General features: G+C 38.6%; 1 protein-coding gene across 2 annotated transcripts; it reads left to right on the top strand.

The window, feature by feature from the left end:
• The first annotated feature begins 96 nt into the window (after nucleotides 1–96).
• On the top strand, nucleotides 97–19,688 carry USP16 (ubiquitin specific peptidase 16). Of its 2 annotated transcripts, XM_026033662.1 has the most exons (18): nucleotides 97–161; nucleotides 1,642–1,740; nucleotides 4,103–4,275; nucleotides 4,938–5,041; nucleotides 7,334–7,437; nucleotides 9,264–9,445; nucleotides 10,352–10,444; nucleotides 11,169–11,299; nucleotides 11,681–11,768; nucleotides 12,129–12,207; nucleotides 13,095–13,186; nucleotides 13,992–14,048; nucleotides 15,208–15,378; nucleotides 15,980–16,646; nucleotides 17,345–17,439; nucleotides 18,680–18,766; nucleotides 19,083–19,239; nucleotides 19,362–19,688. In XM_026033662.1, the coding sequence occupies exons 2-18, from the start codon at nucleotides 1,680–1,682 to the stop codon at nucleotides 19,484–19,486; spliced, it is 2,466 nt and encodes an 821-aa protein (XP_025889447.1). In that variant the 5' UTR covers nucleotides 97–161; nucleotides 1,642–1,679; the 3' UTR covers nucleotides 19,487–19,688. The 2 variants fall into 2 exon arrangements, with proteins under 2 accessions (XP_025889447.1, XP_025889448.1); XM_026033663.1 differs by lacking the exons at nucleotides 97–161; nucleotides 1,642–1,740 and having other exon boundaries at nucleotides 4,200–4,250.
• Nucleotides 19,689–21,665: the final 1,977 nt, after the last annotated feature.

The following is a 21,665-nucleotide window of genomic DNA, read 5'->3' as shown; positions in this document are numbered from 1 at the left end:
GGTACACACCGCCGCTCATCCTATTCGCTCTGTCCCGCCGCCCCACAATGCACCGCGCAGGAAACCCGTGAGGCGGCCGTTGCTCAACCGCTGGGGGACGTGGAGAAGCCGCCGAGGTGGGGCCATGAGTGGCGGAGACGGTCGCCCCGCGGCAGCAGCAGGTGAGGGGTCTGGAGCTCCCGCTCCCACCGTCCCGSCTGCCGCCGCCGTCCTGCCGCGGCACTCGCTTCCCCGGTGCTCGGCAGGCACCTCTCCGGCCGGGCCGCCCGCCTTCTCTTATTGGCTGCGACGCCTGTCAGTAAAGGCGGGGGGGTTGCCCAGGCGGGCGGCGCGGCCAATGGGAGGGCGGCGGGGCGGTGCAGCAGGGTAGGCTGCGCGGCGGGGCTGGCACGCGCGGGCGGCGGCACTGGAGCCACGTGCGCGACGCGGTGAGCGCGGCCCGCGGGCGGGGGGCGGGGGGGAGCCGCGCCGGGACCGCCCCGCCGCGGAGGCGCCGAGGGGGCCGCCCGGGCTGCGGCCCGGGGGCGCCGTTAGGGCGCGTTCCCGCGTGACCCGGGGGCGCTGCGGGGCCGGGCCGCTCGTCCCCGCGCGCAGCGGCCCCACGGCCGCGCGTGGGGCGCCCCCGCCGCCGAGAGGAGCCCGCCGGACGGGTCTATCTGGGCACGGCGCAGCAGAGAGCAGCAGCTGAACTAGTTCCTGCACTGCTGGTTGGGTTCTGCAGGTGTTTGGTGGTTGGCCTCGAGACCAACTGCTGTAGTTTTTCAAGGAGAAGAGGTTTATCTGAATGCATGATATATAATTCTTTTTTTTTTCTTTTTTTTTTTTTTTTTTTTTTTTTTTTTTTTTTTTTTTTTAACTATCTGAGTGCATGCAAAGTTCTTAAGCCAGATCCTTCCAATTCTGATGAAGCATTTGCCTACCTATTGCAAACTAGCTTGGCAGCCTCCCTTAACAGCATCCACCTGGAAGGGTTTCTCACACTGAAAGTCAAAACTCTCTTGTCAAAACTCCTAGCTTCTCTCTGATCCTCTTAGTCAAGCCTTGTTTATTGGTGGCAATAGCCCCAGGCAGGAAGCTGTGCTGCTGTGCCTGTCCTGCCACTAAGAAATGGTGTGAGCTCAGCAGTGGTTCTAGAGGGTGGATATTGCAAGGCAGACATAGTGCTTTGCTGGCACATTTACCTGGCTTGGCGTGTGGACAGCAGCGTCAGGCCTGCCTGCAAAAACCACACAAATCAGCAGGTGTCAGCTTTCCTAGTTTTAGGAAGCCCATGGCTTGAGCAGGCCTGGCATGATAGCTGGCTCTTTATCTATTTTCTGTGGATAGCAAAAATAAATTTTGGAATTGGCCTGATTTTTTTTTTTTATGGTCTTCTCTTGTGATATAAGCATTATATGTGCAGTAGCTGGCTTTTCAGAGGAAGAGCTTGGGTCCTGTCTCTGCTCTCATCACCCTTCTAATTCATGCAGGGATCTTGCTTCTGCTAATTTCAGTTGTTTTGTGTTAAAGTGTAATCCACTTTCCTCAAAAATCCAAACAGGTTAATTTAAGAGACAAACTGGTGATAGAAATAATCTCTTGTTAAACTACTGTCAATTAAAACTGAAACTGAGTTTCTAACTTCACATTTTTCTTTGCTAGGTCTCAGTTCTGTGTAAGGAAAATTGCGGACCACAGACATGGGAAAGAAACGCACCAAGGGCAAAACTGCACAGGCAGACGAGTCTCCGGATACGCTGGGTATGTTTCTTCAGAGAAGCCTCTAGTCCTAGGAAGAAAAATGTTTCTTTTAACTTCAATGGAGACGGCTTAAACTCATTAATATCAGAAGAACTTTTCAAGAGTCACTGACTTTGAAGAATCATTTATAGGGTTTTGACTTTATATAATTGGGACTTCCATGTTTCAAGAAGTCTTACTGTCGATACTTTCCTAAACTTTCTGTAAAATAATAAACCTGTCTARTCAAAACTGACACATATATCTTAAGTTCTCTAAGATTTCCCTTTGTATAAAGGATTCGTAGAGCTAGCTGCTAAGTTTGTCATGAGAAATTTAAGTAATGTATTTCTGTTGGAGACTCTATACTTTTAGAAGATTCGTGTTTCAACAATAAAAGACTCTGATTGAAATATCTCTGAGAAACCACTGGTTTTTGCAGTATCAGCTAACTCAGTCTTGACCCTTCAGTTGTCATTGTTCTCCACCTCTACCTCCTCGAAGTCTGTAGTGTTTGTGCTTTTTGGTTTTAGAAAAAAAAAAAAACCTTCAATCCGTCTTTCTCTTCCTTCTCCTTTGCTCTGTCAGAGAAAATCCCTGATAAATAGTATCTCATCTCTGCATTGAAGCTCTGCTATCTTGTTTACGCAGGTTATTGTGGCTGTTGTTTTTGCTTGTACTGTGTAACATTCTCTTCTCCAGCCTTCCCTACCAGGCCACATACTCTGCCACCCACTTRCCTGTCACCCATCTTGAATACTGCATGGGGCAAATAACTTGCTCCATGCTAACTTAGTTATTTTGTTTTCCTGGCTGTCCTTTTCTCATGTTAGCTTTTTCTGTCCTTTTTCTCATGGTAGCTGTTTCACCTCATTTGTCTGTTTCAGAGAGTTGAGACGGCCTCGCTATTTCTGTTTGTTTTCTTTTTCTCCCAGCAAAAGATGAGTTACCGTATCTGTTCATGGCTTTTCACATCTCTGTTGGCTGCATTAKGGATTTCTCAAAACTGATTTATCAAGCCACATATAGAAGCTACTCACATTGATCAGTCTGGTTTAATTACACTGTATAATAGTAGCAAATATCCGAGAGCTTTATTTACAAATGAATATAGTTTTGAAGCTGTGGATGAAGCTTGTGCCTTTTTTTAAAAAAAAAAAAGCTTAAACAGTGCAACTAAACTCTAAGTGCACTACTGAGCTTTTTCAACTACTGTTTTTACTGTGGTAAAAATCTCTGATCTAGACCAGAATTAGGAGTCTAAGTACAAAACTTCCACTAGTTTCAGCTCACACCAAGAAAAATCTGCCATTTTGAGACTGTAATCTTGCATATGGTATACAACAAAGATAAATCTGGAGCTATTATGTTCTCTATAATCTCAGCTGAGTGATTTTTTTTTTTAAGCATATTAAAAGAAATAACAGGGTTACTCTGCACTTCTTAAATTAAATGCGAGTATTCACACTGTCAGATATTTGACTTTGGCATATTTAAACTTGTACACCTGTAACTGAAAACAGTTTTGTTTTCCTACAGAAATTGTAAGTTGATGATACCACATGTCTTAATAAAATTCACTCTACAAAAATACATTCAAAAAAAGAAATTGCACCGGTTATTTGTCAGAAGTTGAATCAGTGTGGGTATACATTTCCTTTTAAGYAGGAATTCTACATAAATGATTTAACCTTTTAGGTAGTTTCTCTTTGCCCTCAAATGATGGAGTAATCAAAAAAAAAACCCCTTAAGAGTAACTCTAATCAGGGCAGCACTGTGTGATTGCAGTTCTCAGTCTAACCTTTTCTAGCAAAGGTCAGTTAAATAGATGCAGTTCACACAGGACCAGGAAGACGCAGCTCTGTTTAGGACGTAGGACTGTCACRTAGCACGGTGACAAAGACATAAATGTGATGACCCTGCCGCTGTTCTTTGCCACAGTCAGTGGCGGAGCTTCACTGAGGCCACTCAGCTGGAAGCATGATCTTTCCTCCACCCTTACAGCAGGTGCTGCCTTGGTGCTGGGGGAGCAGGGCAGGGGGCTGTGGCTGCTCCTTGAGAGTCTGTGGGAATTGCATTGCCACAGTAATAGAAGTCCATGGCTTTAGCAGGCCTGACATGATAGCWGGCTCTTTATACAAAAGCTCTGACAGCTTCTCGGATTAGACGTAGATTTGAGTGGTGCTTTTCTAATAATACGATAGTGCAGGATGCCTCGATATCCCCAGTTTGTGAATGGATACTGAAATTTCTTCCTGATTCTGTCTTCCAATATGTCTTTCTGACTCTAGACAGGTCATCTTAGCTTCTGGCTTGTTCCTCGTGCTTTTGAGATGCTTATGCTTGTGCTATCTACATCCTCCTTGTGCTTTCTGTTTTGTAGAGCCTGTGTGCAAACACATTCGTAAGGGACTGGAACAAACCCACCTGAAAAAGGCGCTGCTGAATGTGGAATGGCACATCTGCCAGGACTGCAAGGCAGACAATAAGCAAGAGGAACCTGAGGAGACTGATGAAAGCCCTTCCATATGGTTATGTTTAAAATGTGGCCATAGGGTATCTCTTGTTTTGTTGTTGTTTTGCCTTAATATCTTTCAGTGCCTCATAATATAGCTGAGAAAGACAGCATCTGATTAAACCCTTACATTTTACCTTTTTAGTCTGAAGGTGGTGCTAGATAGATGTGCTGCTAGACTTCAGCGTGGGGAAGTATGTCTGTTCCGAATCGCAAATACAGTACTTGGAAGCTTGGCACAAAGGCATTTAGCAGACTTAGGGCTAAAACACCATCTTGAGGACTTAATTCTCCTCTTAAAGTCTGAATTCTTTTACCAGGAAAATAAATACTTCTATTTATGATCCTAATTCAGGATTTTCATTATAAAGTTCTGTGCTGACATTGGCTTGTTAAACTTACAACTGTGCATGCTGAACAGGATTTTGGTTTTGTTCTGTTTAACTCTTCAGGTTGTTAAAATCAAAGTTTGTAATGTGAGTTAGATGYCCAGCCTCCAAGCAACTTGATAGTTACTCTTCACTTAATTTACTTTTTTTTTCTCCATAAAATGCATCTTGAAATAGTGACCTAACTGTTCATCCTAGTTAGTTTAACATAGTTTTAAAATTAAATCTGATTAGCTGTGTTGTATTCTGATTTTATGTATGTTTCGTTGCTAGTCAACTGGATTTTGTGACACTTCTGGTTATCAACATTGTAGGGCTGTGGCAGAAATTCTCAAGAACAGCATGCCTTAAAGCATTACACAACGCCAAGATCAGACCCCCATTGTTTGGTTCTCAGTTTGGACAACTGGAGTGTGTGGTGAGTTTGTCAGGCAACAGCTCTAAGACATAGCTAGAAGAAAATGGAAGTTGGGATATAATTTGTGTTTATTTACGATTTCTAGGAGTTCTGTAGAAATTTATAAGCATTTCCGTACACAAAATCTCAACAGTCCTTAAGATTTGCTTGTAAATCTTGTAAAATTTATAGCTAGAAAGTTACCATAATTATTGAAATTAACAAATTAGTGAATATTGTGGATTTCCTATCTCACTGCTTCTGTAAAATCAAAATGCACATGGAAATACATGTTGTTTTGCAGGTCTAAATATTTAAGGTTGGTGGAAGCTCCTTTCTGATGTATGTGTAGTGAACAAATTGATTATTTTCATTTTCTCAATGACTTCTTATTCCATATTTAGAATTAAGCAAAACTGCAAAATCACATGATATTACTGGACCAATCAACACAAATTCTATTGATATAGTAATATTAAACAATAAAACAATAGCCTATTATAGATGGAAAACCTTCATATTTTAAACTCTGCCTAATAGGAGTATTGTGCCTGACCGCTTTCATTCTACTTAATTGCCTTTCTCTAAAATTACTCTTTGTCATAAGGTTTTATTTTATATGACATTGTTTTTTTACGTAGTCATATATGTAGCACGAGTGTATAAATGCATATAATCAGCATTTTTATTGAAAGTAAGGATGGAAAGCATTTTATTAATTTATTATTATTAAGTAACAAGTGAATGTCTCTGTTTTTAATTTAGTGCGAAAGTTACCATTTTGAGATGGTTTATTTTTTCTATTTGAAACTGTGTGTCATTTTTCAATCAAAATACTTGTGAATGAACAGAAATCGACTAAGCAGGATATTTTACTTCCTTTTGATGAGAATTTCTTTGTTGTGCAAATTTGTATATGAAGTTCTTTAGAAAACTACATGATATTGGGTGTGAACTACTGCTTTGAGTCAAAAACTTTAAGAACTACGTTTCATTGTGGCCTACTAAATAGAAGCAAAGGCTGCTTAATCAGGACTTATTTATGTAATGGATATATGAATGAAGTTGAATATTTTTAGAATCTGTCCATAGTTTGCAATTAAATATTATTTTAGAAGTTAAAAGAAACTGTTCTAAACTTGGAGACAAAGAGAATAGCCCTAGTAAGTCATTGTGTTCTGCTAATTAAGGTTTACAACAGATACTACTGCATATATTTGTAGTTCCCCACTGGTCAAACACATTACTAAAAAATAAAAATAAAAACTTCTTCTAATTCTTCTAAGTCCTTCAAAAACTTGTTCTATTAAATTTGTTGACAGACCGAATGTTTTTGTGCTAAAAATGACTTGTCGAATTAACTATCATTTGTTGTCCCAATCATTTGTTATCAGTTTATTCTTAAAATTAAATAGATTAGCCATAAATAAATACCCAAGGATTCCTAGAAAGGAGAGCAGATTTTTCAAGGAGACGTAAGGAAATGTGAAAATTACAACTAATGCTGAGAATTGTACAGATTGAGGGAAAAAACTTTAATGTTTTCAAGATTAGAAAATATAGTCTAACTCTTGGTAATCCTGAAATCTGCTAAATGCATTTGTGCCTAACAACTGTAATTGGTATGTTTCGAAATGCAGAAATATTTGCGTTCTTACTTGAGCTCTTCAAAGAGCTGACTAGGCAGAACTGGAAAATTTATCCGTGTAACTCTCCTCATCCTGTATGTGAACAGGAAGAATTTCAGCCTTCAGTGCAGTTTCTCCAGCAGTTTTGTTTAAAAGAGCTTTGTGGTCTCACCGTGCTCTATCTTTGCTCATAAAGAGAAATAGATTTGTACCAGCAGCAAAAGAGCAAGTAAGAGCATGTCTGATTGATAGAGCATGCCATTTGTTTCTTGTCCAGCTCAAAGATAATAAAATACTTGGATGGTTAGAATTCTCCAATTATTTTTAGTCCTAAGATTGATGAGTCATTTCCTTTAGGGCCTGATACTTCACTTTCTTTATTTTAGCAAAATTTTCCCTGTACTTATTATGTTTGCCACCTAGATATCTAAGTGCATCTAGGCATCTAAATCATGTTTTTAAATTGCCTCCTCCAATTACTGAGGTTACCTAATGAACATAATTTTAACTCTTTATTATAGTAATCAGCAATAAATTAAACTCTTCTATAAAAACTTCTAAATGCTAAAAAGAAAACGCGTAACTTTGTGTTATGACCTGCATCAAGCCAGCAAATAATGTACAATTTTAACTATTTAAGAATTAGAATTAATTGTTTTTCCTTTTTGGTTTGGGGCGGAGACAGGTGCTACGTGTGTGATAATGAAGTTCCATACAGTACCTCAACCCGACTGGGCCAGACTGTGGATTATGTTAGAAAACAAGTTTGCGTTAATACGTCACGTACAGGTAAGCCACTGTAGTATACACACAGGAAACAGGAARGCACCTTGAATGCAGCAAACAGTACTTTAAATCAAGACTATATGCTAAATGAGATTTAACTGCTGGAGCTTCTTATGTTAGAATAAAAGGCTAATTTCTATCTTTACATTGTTGTCAGCATTCTGAAAATGTAAGTAGCTTCCTAGCTCACCAGTTAAATCTGTATCCCCAAAACTTGTCAGAAAAAAATACAGGAATGGGAATTAAAAGATACAGTCTTAATAAAAGATTTGTAATGGGAGAGGGAATGTGGGAATGGTGATAGATTGTTGTGCAAATAAGGAATCCGCTATCAATATCACAATTACTTATCAAGACTCAGTCTGTCTTATGATTTGAGGGAAAACTTAAAATTTGCTTGCTTAAGGATAGTGTGATTTTCTTTCTCTAATTTATTTTGGGCTTTTGTTGTTGTTATTTTGAATTTCTAAGTATTTCTTCAGTCATTCTTGAATACATGAGCTGAAGCGATTAGGTCCCCGGCTATTGCAACTCAGCAGGACGTTTTCTAATGGAAGTGCAGGAAAATCTGTCTTCTGAATCCATGCGTTTGACGTATGTGGCTCCTGTGCATTCAGCACTCTGAAACAGTGTTTTCAGCCTGCAATCTACCTGCAATTTTTTCATTTATTTGAAAAAAAAATCCACAACAGTTCCCCGCAAAATTGTTAATCTACGTAGCATTTCCATTGCAAGAATTAGAAGAATGTGCATATCAGAATAAGTAATAGTTATCAAAAAATCCAGCAACAATCTACAGTAAAATCACATTCCTTTTGGGAAAAAGCAACCACTTAGCAATTCCCAGTAGTTGTCTTCAAGTATTTCTTCAAGAAGAAGCTGAGCGTTTCTGACAAGGGACCATGCTCTTTGATCTCTTTTGCTTAGTCTTTGATGACTTTTGCTTAGTCTTTCCTTTTCTGTATGCTTAATATTTGAGCTTCATATTGCACAATATTTGTTCAAGTTTGAACTGGAACTGGATGAATACCTGGGTRCACAAGTTGCCTGTTCCAGGTCTTCCATCTGTTGTCCTTGCTTTTTTTTTCTATCTGAAAATGGTGTATCATCCTGCTTCTTTTCCTAAGCTGGTGTTTCTGTGCTTTGAAGTTAATATTGGCCTGCACTTGGTAAGAACTTTGTTAGAAGCCTGGTACACTGGCAGAACTAGTACAGGAATTACTCTGAAAAGCCCCTGGTGCTACCTTACAGTTTTGTTAAACAAGTCAGTGAAACTTTGAGCTAAACACAGAGGTAATTTTGGAGAAATTTTCTTGATAGCTATTGAAGAATGGAAGCTTCCTGGTTTCTGCCTTTTACATTAATGAAATGAGCCTAAGATGGCTTGGAGAGTGGKAGAATTTTGTTGCGTTTCGTTCCGCGCAAGAGTGCTGTGTTACACAGGGTGTTATCTCAGATGCCGCCCTGATGGATGTTATGGAAAGCCCTAATGTAGACGATGCTCTAACTGGAATGAAATTTCAAATAACACATACTGAGTTTCAAGGATTGTTGGCATGAATGACTTGTTGGCTGCATAGTCTGTTTCAATCATACGCTAATCTGAAACAGAATTTCACATTTTTTGTGTTTTTTTTTGTTTCTTTTCTGTTAATCATACCTCCTGACAGTTTTAAAAACCTTAAATAGTAGTTTTTTGATTTATGCTGATTTTCTAATTGTGTGTTTAMATTTAAAAGTTTGAAGACTTCTGCTGTCTATAATAAGTTTTTTCCTAGCCCAATTCCTACTAACTGGATTAATATATGGTATGCTTTTTGTTATTTCAGTTAAAAAACAAGAGGAAAGCAAACAACTTGAAAATAAAAAAATAATAAAAGACAACAGAAATGAGCAAGAAAAAGAAGTCTCGCTCAAAGAAGAGAATTCTCACTCAAGTACCAATTCAGAAGTGACTGTGAAAGGACTTAGTAACTTGGGGAATACATGTTTCTTTAATGCAGTAATGCAGGTATGATGGTTGTTACTGCTTTTTTAAATTAAAAAAATGCAGCAAGAAGCAATAGCAGAAAAAAAAAGTTTTAAACATACCATACTGTACAGCTACACAACTGGAATGCATTTTTATCTGCCAAGAATGACAGGTTCGTGCTAAAAATACGGAGTTGGCCCAGAGGAATGTGGAGCAGTGAGGCTGCAGGTTCTGACTTGTACTAAGAGAAGATGCAACCAATTGCCTTATTTTTGAGGGACCGCATCCGAGTGTGCCAACTGCCTAATTTAGTAAATAAAAACATGGCCTGGTACATCACTCTTGCTGACTTCTTAGAATATGAGAGATTAATACTCAAAGACCGCTGCTCGTTGAAATAAAAATCCCTTTCTCAGCAGCAAGAAATCAAGTACAGCTAAATGTTAACTGGACGCATGTAATACATTGCCATCTTGTCCRTCTGCCTCAGCTAGTAAATGTTTAGATAGAAGGAACTCACCCTTCTGTATGTTTTAAGTCTTACATGGAATCTTGTGCTCTTTRGGCCTTTATATTCACTTTTTATTCAAGCAAATTTCCCACTTAGAGAGTTTAGCAAGATGTTTGATAATGTGTACTATGCTTTAATCAAAAGAAATAGATTTACTGCATGCTACTTCTTGGTTTGGAAATAGGTATTAGTAAATAGACTGGATCAAAAGGTCAGTCTGTAGAAGGATGGTACATGTAGGATTGTTGCAGTCTAACGTCACRTATGGTGAGGATTCTTGTATGTCTCTAACAGTTAAGTTTTGTAAACCTCGTCATACTGGTTTTTGGAAGAAACTAATCTGCTGCTAATATGATTTCCAGAAAATGTRTAAGTGGAAGTACTCTGACTTTCTGCTTGTGCCACAGTTACCAAACTTTTTCTTTCTTCTTCAGAATTTATCACAAACTCCAGCCCTGAGGGAGCTGCTTAAAGAAGCTAAAATGTCTGATGCAACTATTAAAATAGAACCGCCTGAGTTCTCCATGGTATATATGCTACCATAGTGACTTTTTTTTTTCTTTAAGTATGTTAAAGTATAAGCAGTACTTTCCTCTCTAGATTTTTGAAATCAGTTAAAAGCTAACAAGAATAAGATGTAAATTCAGTAAGGACTTCACCATTGACTTCATTGAAAGTGGGAGAGCACTGATTTGATACTATGTGCATTAGTTGTTGTCAGAAGTAAATACACCATAACTAAGTATTTAAGGGATATAAAGGATAAAACTGTTACTTTGGGCATGTTGTCGTTTGTCTAAATTCATACTAATAAACTGGAACATGTCTCTAGTGTTAACTTTTAGATATTATATTTATCATGAAAATCAGAATTTGGCTAGGAAAGAAGGGTTGTTCATTTTAAGAAGTTACATTTTTTTGATAAAATGATAAATCTAGGAAATCCAGAGTTGAAGTTACATAAGCAAAATATATGAGCAATGTGGTAAAATGAGCAATGTGGTAAATTTAAGCAATAAGTAATTACTGATCCTTAGATCCTTAGCTAAGTGTTTTGATTCTGTATTATGAAAAAAAATTTTTTTGGGTTGTTTTTGTCAGGTTAACTTACTGCTATTTAGGGATTTTGTGTATCCTGTTTTATAAGAATGTTTTCAAGAACTGAAGAATTGAGTTTTAGGAAAAAAAAAATAYTCACAGATAGATCTCTCACCAATGTAAAGTGCAACGATGTTCTTCTGTTTAAAACAGGAACCTCAGCTGATACGGCTGGATCAGCCTGGTCCTCTGACATTAGCCATGTATCAGTTCCTGACAGAAATGCAAGAGACAAAGAAAGGAATAGTCACGCCTAAGGAACTTTTTGCTCAGGTTTGTAAAAAGTGAGTATCTGTTCAATTGCCCAGCATAGTAACAAACAAACAAACAAACAAACAAACAAAAGAACTTTCTATGTTTTTGAAAAGAAGGGCATTTTTTTTTTAATTTTATTGAGTTTACATCACAGTAATTGTATAATTGTTATTAAGTTTTGAAAGAATAGAGTAAGGGACAAATATAAATGAATAAAATGAATAAAATGAATAAAATGAATAAAATGAAAGAAGCCTAGTGAGAACTACTTCATATTTTTGGAAGCTTCTATATACTCACACTCATTGCTTTCATAGAAAAATTAAAAGCAAACATAATGGACAAAGTCTTAAGCATGACTGACCACTATTAAGATGAATTATACCTTTCAACTGTTTTTCATTTAACAGAGCAATACGATTTAAAGGCTATCAACAGCAAGACAGTCAGGAGCTGCTTCGTTACTTACTTGATGGAATGAGAGCAGAAGAAATCCAAGTGAGTGCTTGTTTCAGAGCTTTGTGAGGTGGACGTTGAGTATATGTAACAATACATCTGTTATTGTTTGTTTTATTTTGGGAGGATTTTATTTTTCTGAGGTGCAAATGTGCTCTTCTTCTTTTTTTTCTCCTATGCTCTTCCAGTAAAATTAAGTAGAAAGATTGAGTTTTGCGTGTTTTTCCCTTTCCTTTTTTTTTTTTTTCCCTTTTTCTTTATACCCAAACAGAACATATTTTGTGTCTTTACAGGCACTTGTTGTTTTTCTACTGGTTCTCTTAAATGGTAAAGATTTCTTTKTAAAACGGACTGAATTAGTTTAGGGAATTGTATGATAAATACTTGTTTTTAAACTTTCAGCGAGTAAGTGCTGGAATAYTGAAGGCACTGACTGACTCTAACAAGCAAAATGAAGAAGAACTTAAAAAGAAAATTAAAGGTAAAATAAACTTAGTAATGTTGCAGTCGTTCAGACTTTTCAGATTCATTGAAGTACGCAGAGTAACATTGCAATTATCAACTAAAGGACGTGTATTTAAGCAAACAACTTACTGCCATATCTTGAATATGTGTCTAGAATGTATGACTTGGATATCTTGAAGAGTTTTTTAAAAGGTTTCACTGACCTTGGTGGAGCTCCTTTCTTGAACAGAGTAAGACAGAACTGATTCCATAGTGACTATACATTAAAAGATGTTTGGGCTATGTTTCATCATCCAAATGCCATGTAAAAAAAATAAAGTATTAACACGTGAATGTAATGACTTTATCAGTCCTAATAGTCCATAATTACGTAAGTGTTTAAAAAAAAAAAAAACACTGAACGGAAGAATTTGTAAACTTTTCAACAATCAGGCTCAAAGATGAACAAAATTAAGTTCAAAAGTATCTGCTATACTGAGAATATTAATTGAGGAAATTATTTTTGTTTGTAGAGCACCTATCTTGATGAGTACTGGTACATCATTTTTTTTAGATTCAATTGTTTAACCATCTTGTGAAAGAAAAAAATAGGAGCTCTTCCTAGAAAGAGTTTTCTTCTGGGAAAATAAAGAAATGCATTTGAGCTAGGAAATTAGTAAAGGTGTTGGTCCAGTCAAATAGTCTTCTCCTGGGAATGTATTTTCACTTCCATTACCTTGAAGTCCCCTAACAGAGCTTAGAATCTTGCAGTACTTTAGGGGGAAAATAAAAATGTCTTAACATATTCCATTAAACATCTTATGRAAACAGAGGATACAGTATGTATTTGGTATACAATAACCAAGTAGATCCCTGAAATATTGTATAGAATATTGACTTTTATATTTTATTTTCAATTCTCAGAATACGAAAAGAAAAAGGGAATACGAAGCTTCGTCGATCGAATCTTTGGTGGAGAATTAACCAGTACAATTATGTGCGAGGAATGCAGAACAGTAAGGAGCCTGCTGTCTTTGAATAATCCAAAATATAATTTTTGTAATCTGTGGAAGAACCCCAAAGGAACTATATATAGAAATAAAGTGGAATTAAAGAAGATGGGTTCAATTAATACGCTTCTAGGTTTTGACTAGCTGCATACCTATTAAAGAGAGGCATAGTTTGCCTGGAATCTCTCTTCCCTTATAGTCTAAAGTGCATCTTTTAGTCCCTTCCAAAGGGCCTCCAAAGAAAAGGACTGCGGGAGCAAGCTGTCTGTTGGAAAAAAATGGTCTTGAATTCCTGGTGATCCTTTTCCAGCAAATTGTAAAGGGCTTGAATTGCTCAGCTACTGGCAGTATGCTGCCTAAGGCCCTCATGCATTTTCCATCAGATTATTCCGCTTTCCCACACTGGAATGACTGGGAGGTACGAGGAAAATAGCTACAGAAAAAGTGCACTATCAGGATAATTCATTGTGAGAATGAAGTGTTAGTCAATTGGCCAGATGGATGTCCTTGATAGGACCTGCAAGATAGGTATCTGCAGTCTAAGATGAGTGTACATGTTTTAAGCCACAAGGAAATTGGTCAATGTGGAAAATGTATTGCTTATTTCTGTGGTAATGTGACAACTAGATTTGGAGGTCATGGATAGCTGATTAGGAGTGTAGATTAAAACTGTGTTTTATATTTGTACATGCAAGTAAATGCATGCGTTGAATGCAGAGAAAGGCTGTTGTTTTTTTTTTTAAATATATGCTAACAGGAAGCTAGCCACTTTAAAAAGAACTCTTTAATATGCATTTAATATTATTTTAAGGTGTCCTTGGTCCATGAGTCTTTCCTTGATTTATCACTTCCAGTACTAGATGATCAGGTAAGAAACTATATGGGTTTTTTTTGTTTGTTTGTTTGTTTTTAAACTTGTTTTGGTGTATGAAAATAAAAATTACTCAACTACATGGTTATTAGGGATTGGCTATATGTATCATTCTAAAGTGTCTCTTAAAAATCAATGTCTTGAATTTGCACAAAAATGTGCAAATGAGCGAGAATTTCTCAAKAATCATTCCTATAAATTGTGGCTCATGGGAGGTCTTTGGGAAGATGCTGATAGTGTGTTGGTGATTTTGCTGCTTTGTCAGTTTATTCCATAAGCAAAATCAGATTATCTTGTAAATTCCAATGTTGTCTTAGCACAATAGAAGATCAAGTTGTAAAGAATAGTGTTTCGAATTCATCTTCACAGTGTATGTCTAAATTAAATTAGATGACAGTGATGGGTTCCCCATCATATGCTTGAGTGCTTTACATTTTAATTACTTTCATTCAATTTTTATTTGTTGAGAAGATTAACACTTTCAGAATATTGGACAAACTTAAAAATKGTTGTTAGAATAGAGTCAATCAATAATAAACAGTAGATAATATTGTCAGAACGATAATTAATAAACAGAATAGATCAATTTCTAGACACTCAAAATAGTTGAGACTTGTTCTCTCTGTTTCATTTTGATAATCTGTGTGTATACACTTTCAAATTTTTCGTTAGCACTGTTCATGCAAACACTAATGACTAAAGATTAAAATGAAATCTCCTCAGCCAAAGCGGGGATCATGTCTTCTKCAATGAGCAAAAATTGCAATATGTGGGGCAGGTAGTTCAATTTAAAGTATGTCTGGTTTTGTAAAGTGTTAGTCTTCGGAGATTTTAATTACATTTGTTAAATACAATGATAATGTTGCTCTTTTACATGCTTATAATTTGACCCTGTTAGCCTTACTTGTTGATACTTTTTTATTTATTTTACTTGGTTACTCCCTCTGGAGTAAGGTATCTGTTGGAATGGTTGGCTTTAGGTTGTCATAATTGGGTTAGATTTGTTCTGTAGTGTCTAAAATGTTACCTCTTGAATTGAAAAACTCCTTGAATAACATGCTCGTCCCTGCAGTTTTTTTTGGATTGCCATTATGTTGTTCTGCAGAATAACAACTAATTTTGTGCTTGTTCTGAGGGTTTGTTTATTTTTTTGTAGAAATTCAAAAATACAAATGAAAGAAATATTAAGAAAAACAAAGAAAGGGAATCTGAAGATGATGATGAAAATAAAAACAACGATGGTTATGTTAAACAGAGAGATGAACTCCCTAGTACAAGTAAACACCTTCAGAAGAAAGCAAAGAAACAGGCCAAAAAGCAAGCCAAGGTTGGTTTTGATAAATATTTCTCTTTTATTAATGAAGCATTTGCAAATTCTGGTAAAACAAAATTTTTTGTTTACTTCCTCAATTTAGAAGAAGAACCACTGACAAAAGGGTAAGTTACAGTTTTTCCTTGTGCAAATTTGCATCTGAGCAGAGCAATTGCATCTATGTCGCAGCTATTAAGAAGTTGCTTGTTTTGCTGAAAGCTGCTGTGCTAGAAATAAGTTAACACCACAGCAATGTGGAATTTATGTTACTTGTCTGCAGCAGAATTAAGTTGTATCATATAGCTGTTCTCCTGTAATGTAAAACTTAGGAATACAGATGTGAAAAAAAGATCAGGAAGATATAAGGGAAAGTGTTAGCTATATTCTAAAGATACTTTAAAGAAAAAGGGTGAAGAACTACGTTTCAGTTAAAGTGAATTTACCATTAGGTAGTTAGTGATCTGATTTCATCAATTCAAACTCGTAGATTTTGCACTCTTACTCGCTCCACTTTGACACCTACTGCATACTGTAAAGATTTTGATAAGAAACGGTCTAAAATGCTAAACACTATTTAAATTTTCTGTTCTTACGTATCATGCATTCCGATTTTTAGAACCAGCGTCGTCAACAAAAGCTTCAGGGCAAGGTACTTCATTTGACAGACATCTGTGCTATTGAGCAATCGGAGGAAGATCCAGAGTGTAACGAGGAAATAAAGGCAGAAGTTTACTCTGAAAAACCTGACCTGAAGCAAGAAGAGGAATTGGCAAATGATGGTGAAGATCCCTGCTTAACGCAGAGAGACTTAAGTATGCAGCAAAACAGTGCAAATGTTCAAGTGTTGCCTGAAAATACAGGAGAGCCAGACCAAGAACATGTGGAAGATGAATCTCACACAGATCTCCCTATGGAAGACTCTGAATCTCCTATAAAGTTTGTCAATGGCCTTGACCATGTACCCTTGAAAGATGATGATGAAGAGGAGAATGAGGAGCTTGCTACTGACTTTTCAAAACTACAGTTGTGTGCCAATACTGAATCTGATATGAGTATTTTAGATGACCTTCAGACTGTTCCAACGAAGATTCATGAGGTGGTGACTGAAGATCCCGAAACGGCATTTTGTACTCTTGCAAGCAGGGAAGACCTGAACCTAGAAGAAAGTTCAATCCATCACTGCTTGTATCAGTTTACCCGTAATGAAAAACTTAGTGAGACCAATAAACTCCTCTGTGATGTTTGTACACAAAGACATTGTGGACCAAAGAAGAACTTAAAAAGTACGACAAATTATCTCGCAAAACTCTAAAACCATCCCTATCTGCCGCTTGGGTTGGTGGGCAGGTTATGTACCTGAGGCAGCAGCTGTGTGGCTTGCAACCTAACCATGGATCAGTAGAACTTYATATTTAAAGGACAGACCATGAAAATCTGTTACTTTTGCACAGTTTAGCACCAGAAAGTTCTTATGCAAGCAGAGTACTAGGTTTATAAGCTTGAGTAGAGGATACTGCAGGATGGAAAGACGGTTGAAAAGAAGGGATAATTTTGGTTTAGGGTTTTTCAATCTAAAACCTTGTGTGGATGAATGTAGAGAGCGGTTATTTAGCAAATTGCTTTTCTTGTTGTTCTGTAATGTAGAATTTCTGTAACAGTTGCAAGGGAAGGATGTTGACATTTACTCAAAAGACCACGAAAAGCCCCATACAGATTCTGAGTGTGGGAGTTGTAGAGATCATGGATGAAAGCTCCCTCTGATGCTGCTCGCACATGGTGCCCGCCGAGTGCTTTAGGCCCGTGGGTGCTGCAAGAAGGCAGCTCTTGTCCAGCTAATCCTGTTAGTGGGGAGTGTTCAGTTCCCCAGTCGTGCTAGTAGATGAGCGGGTGACATTGCAATCCTGTATATACTGAAAGCTATTGATTTCTTGCTCTAACATTTGTTTAGATGTTAATAATTGATACTTTTTGTTTTCTTTAGGTGAAAAGAAGTATATTTATACCAATGCCAAAAAACAAATGCTTATTTCTTTTGCTCCTCCAATTTTAACTCTTCATTTAAAGAGATTTCAACAGGTAATTTACAGGCTGTTGTTGCTAAAGTACATACTTATATAGTACCAGCTTACTGTGTAAATAGCTGTATAGTTCTGGCTTAACACAGAACTGGTGTTAACATGCTTTAATTTTCTGTAAAGCTGTTCTTTCTTAGGGTGGGAGGCATTGGTTTTTTTTTTTTTTATGATTATGGTAGTGTGTGCTTTRACTGAAAGAAGATTCTGCCAGTTTTTGGGAAATACCATTTTGGGGAATATATTATTGTAATGTATTCATTTGCTGATATTACTGCTTACTTTATCAAGTAAGTATTTATTGCTTGCTGCTCCAGCAGCAGGTCTTGGACTGTTCCATTGGAGAGCAGGCAGGGTAAGATCCGTCGCTAAACAAATGCAGTGAAGGGGACAGYGGAGTCAGGAGAGGAGGGGGAAGCCTTAGGGGGAAGCTGGGAAAGGGGAATGGAAGGCAGGGAGCTTGAGCCTTACCTGCRGACACCAAAGGAAAAGTGGCTTAGCCTTGCTTCCAAGTTATGGGAATCTTTTTATTCTAGGGCTTTAGGGTTCAAGAAAGAAAGAGGAAAGGGATGGAAGGGTATGGAAGACAGTATTAGTATTGCCTTTCCCTGAACTTAAAGCATTCAACTGATTGAGTCAAAATGCTTGAAAAAATAAGGGGTGGAGCTTTTAAGCAGATGAAAATCAATTYTACAGAGTAAATAGAAATATATAGRATAATCAAATACTCAAAGTGACTATGACACAATTGAGGAAAAGACAACTTCTATTTCCTTTTATCTTTCTTCTTTTTTTTTTTTTTGTGATACCAGTGTATAATTTGAATGGGGTAGAAGTAGAAATTCCTTCAGTTCTGGCAGTTTGAATGGAGCCTGTCTGGCATGTTACAGTTCTGCAGCATTTGAGAAGCAGGAACTACCCTGCCTTCACAGTAGTTACTTAGGTTRTTACTGGGGTTCTTCTCCATTTCTGCTTCCATTGCTAAGGTACCAGAAGAGTGAGTTAAAGAGCTAACCTTAAGGGGGCAGTGCCAGAGAAGCTTGGAGTGAGCTGGGGAAAGAGGCAGGGAGAGAGGGGAGGCAGAAGCCATTTTGTCCATCTTATACTGTAGGACTGATTTTGTGTGTCTTGTTAGGATTCCTAGGTCTTTGATAGGAAATATCTAGTAAATGATGAGAGAAACATGGTTCTAAATATGTTGAATTCTAACACCCTGGCTTTTTTTTTCTTTATGTCCTATTAAGGCTGGATTTAATCTACGGAAAGTTAACAGGCATATCAAGTTTCCAGAGGTGTTAGACCTGGCTCCGTTCTGCTCAGTTAAATGTAAAGTAAGTGCTGGCGAAGTAGGGGAGCAGATTCTCCCTTTCCATATTTTACCATGTTTCCAAAATTAGGCTGCTTAGCAGAATCCTTCATCCAATGTTTATTAAGTTTCAGTTATTTTGCATGCTAGTACAGGCTATCTTGTAACTTGCACATGAATATGTTAGTTTTCTGGTCCCCTACTGATCGTGGTTGTGGCTACTTGCATGAGTCTGGTGACTAATATTCAGTGCTTCACTAAAGAGAAGATGGAGGAGCTTATATTCTAGCCTTGCTAAAATCCAGTAGCTCAGGGACAAACCTGCACTTCTGCTTCTATAGAACGTGGCCAAGGGGAGTACGAAGGTGCTGTATTCTCTGTATGGAGTTGTGGAACACAGCGGCACCATGAGATCCGGGCACTACACTGCCTATGCCAAAATGAGAAATATCAACAGTCACCTTTCTGAGCTTGTCCTCCGAGGAGAATCGACTCAAGGTGAATGTTAGAAATGAASTAGCTCTTTAAGTTAGGATTTAATCAGCTCTTACTGCAGAGCCGTGGCATATCTACTTCTGTATGTTTTAATACGTTTTTGCSTCCTAAATTTTGTTCTGCAGCTTTAGGAGCTGAACCAATAAAAGGGCAGTGGTTCCATATTAGTGATACCCACGTGCAAGCCGTGCCTGCGGCCAAGGTGCTGAGCGCACAGGCCTATCTCCTGTTCTACGAGCGGCTGCTCTAGCGGCGCGGAGCAGCCCTCCTGCCTCTGCAACCATGTTGAAGCTCCCTCAGGGAAGGGATGGACTTGCAAATCATGTTGTTACACCACGGAGCTGCCGGGTACAACCGCAGGAATATGCTTTATGCTTCTTAGATACTGACAAATGAAATGACTAACTTATACTTTTTTCCCAGCATTTTCACTACTCTTAAATAAAAGTCTTTTTGTTTTTTTCAAAATTACAGCCTTGAGTTTCTAAAGAATAGCTTGTGAGTCCAATCAAACACTGTTTTCTTAATGTTTCTTGCCTGCTAATAGCTTTTAGTCAGCAGATGTCACTTTAAAGAGACTGGTTCTATAAACTTGAACTATATATAATTATCTCAGTTACATATCTGCATGTAGTTCTAAGGACAAGATGCTGTCTCTTCCTAAGACCTGAGACATTCAGCACTAGCTCTCTTTCCACTGACCCTTTATTTCTAGAACATAAGCACTCGAGTTGCAAACTCTCTAGGAATTCTTTGACAGAGTATTTTGGACAAGCTTAAGGACTTGAATTCCTCTTTTCATTTCACTAACAGCACCTCAGGCAGTCTCTGTTTCAGGAATAAGAAAAATTAAACTGAGGGGAGTTGTAGTTTTTGTTTAAAGTTGTCTTCCCTGCAGGCTAGGCTGCAYGTAGCATTTACACAAGTGAAATTCTGGTTCCTACATGCTTGAACTGCACCTTCCTCGTGCCTCTTTCAAGTTGTGTATTCTTTCCACCCACCAACCTGCTAAGAAGAGAGGTGCCCGTATATGTGTTCCTCTTGCCCTTTGAGGTGCCAGCAGCAGTAGTCTCTGYGTGGATGATTCGGTATGCCAATCCTCTCTGAAAAATTGCTGAGTTGAAGTTTCAGCCACACCAGCAACAGCATAAAAAGCAAGCAGGAGAGGAGCTGGTGCAGGACAGCCTTATTTAGGCAGAAGAAAGCTCCAGACTTGATTTAGCCTTCCACTCCCTTCTGGCTGTGAAATGGAATAGTGCTGGCAGGAGTCAGAAAASTAGTAATTATTAATGGAGCTTGAATTTCAACTGCACTTCTCCCTTTTGACTTAAAAGGCRTAAGAATTTTTATGGGCATGTAAAGAGCTTAACACAGGTCTCCCAATTTCCCCCTTATGCGCCTTTAAAGGATTCCAGTTCACTCTATGATAGGCCTGACACTTCTGCCTCTCTTTCGCTGAGCCGCTATTTATTTTTAAGGCAGCTTAATTCACTCTAGCAGCAAGAGATACATTTAACCACTGTTGCCTTTGAGAGCACAGGGACTGTGGAAGGATGAAGAATTAGATGCATGTAACAAAACTGTACAAAGACATTGAACTAGTACTGTGCTTATTCTTTTACCTAATTTGATTTTGTATACTCTGACTAAGGTGCACAGTGTCACAGCACACTGCTGCCCAGACTAGATCACAGGTGCCAGGAATTATAAGTTCTCTGCACCAGGCCTACACTCCACCTCCTTCACAACAGAATCACAGAATGGTTGAGGTTGGAAGGGACCTCTAGAGATCACCTAGTCCAACCCTCCAGCTCCAGCAGGGACATCTGCAGCACGGGGCACAGGGTGACGTCCAGGCAGGTTTTGAAGACCTCCAGAGAAGGAGACTCCACAGCCTCTCTGGGCAGCCTGTGCCAGGGCTCTGTCACCCTCACAGGAAATAAGTTCTTCCTCACATGGAGATGGAACTGCATGTGTTGCAGCTTGCACCCATTACCCCTTGTCCTGTCACTGGCCACCAGCAAGAAGTTTGGTCCCATCSTATCACCCTCACCTCAGGTGTTTATACAGATTGATCCTATCTCCTCTCAGTCTTCTCCAAGCTAAACAGGCCCAACTCAGTCTYTCCTCATACGATAGATGCTTCAGCCCCTTAATCATCTTGGTTGCTCTCCGCTGGACCCTCTCTAGGAGCTCCACATCCCTCTYATACTGGGGAGCCCAGAACTGCACACAGTACTCCAGGTGCGGCCTCATCAGAGCTGAGCAGAGGGGCAGAATCACCTCCCTTGACCTGCTGGCAACACTCCTCCTGATGCAGGCCAGGATCCCATTGGCCTTCTTGGCCACGAGGGCACACTGCTGACTCATGGTTAACTTGGTGCCAACCAGGACTCCCAGGTCCCACTCCCTGGAGCTGCTTTCCAGCA

The sequence above is a fragment of the Nothoprocta perdicaria genome, unplaced genomic scaffold, assembly GCF_003342845.1.
Source record: "Nothoprocta perdicaria isolate Ctin4 unplaced genomic scaffold, notPer1 scaffold_130, whole genome shotgun sequence".
NCBI lineage: Eukaryota > Metazoa > Chordata > Aves > Tinamiformes > Tinamidae > Nothoprocta > Nothoprocta perdicaria.
The sequence above is the reverse complement of the archived record's forward strand: the minus strand, read 5'-3'. Positions and strand labels throughout refer to the sequence as shown.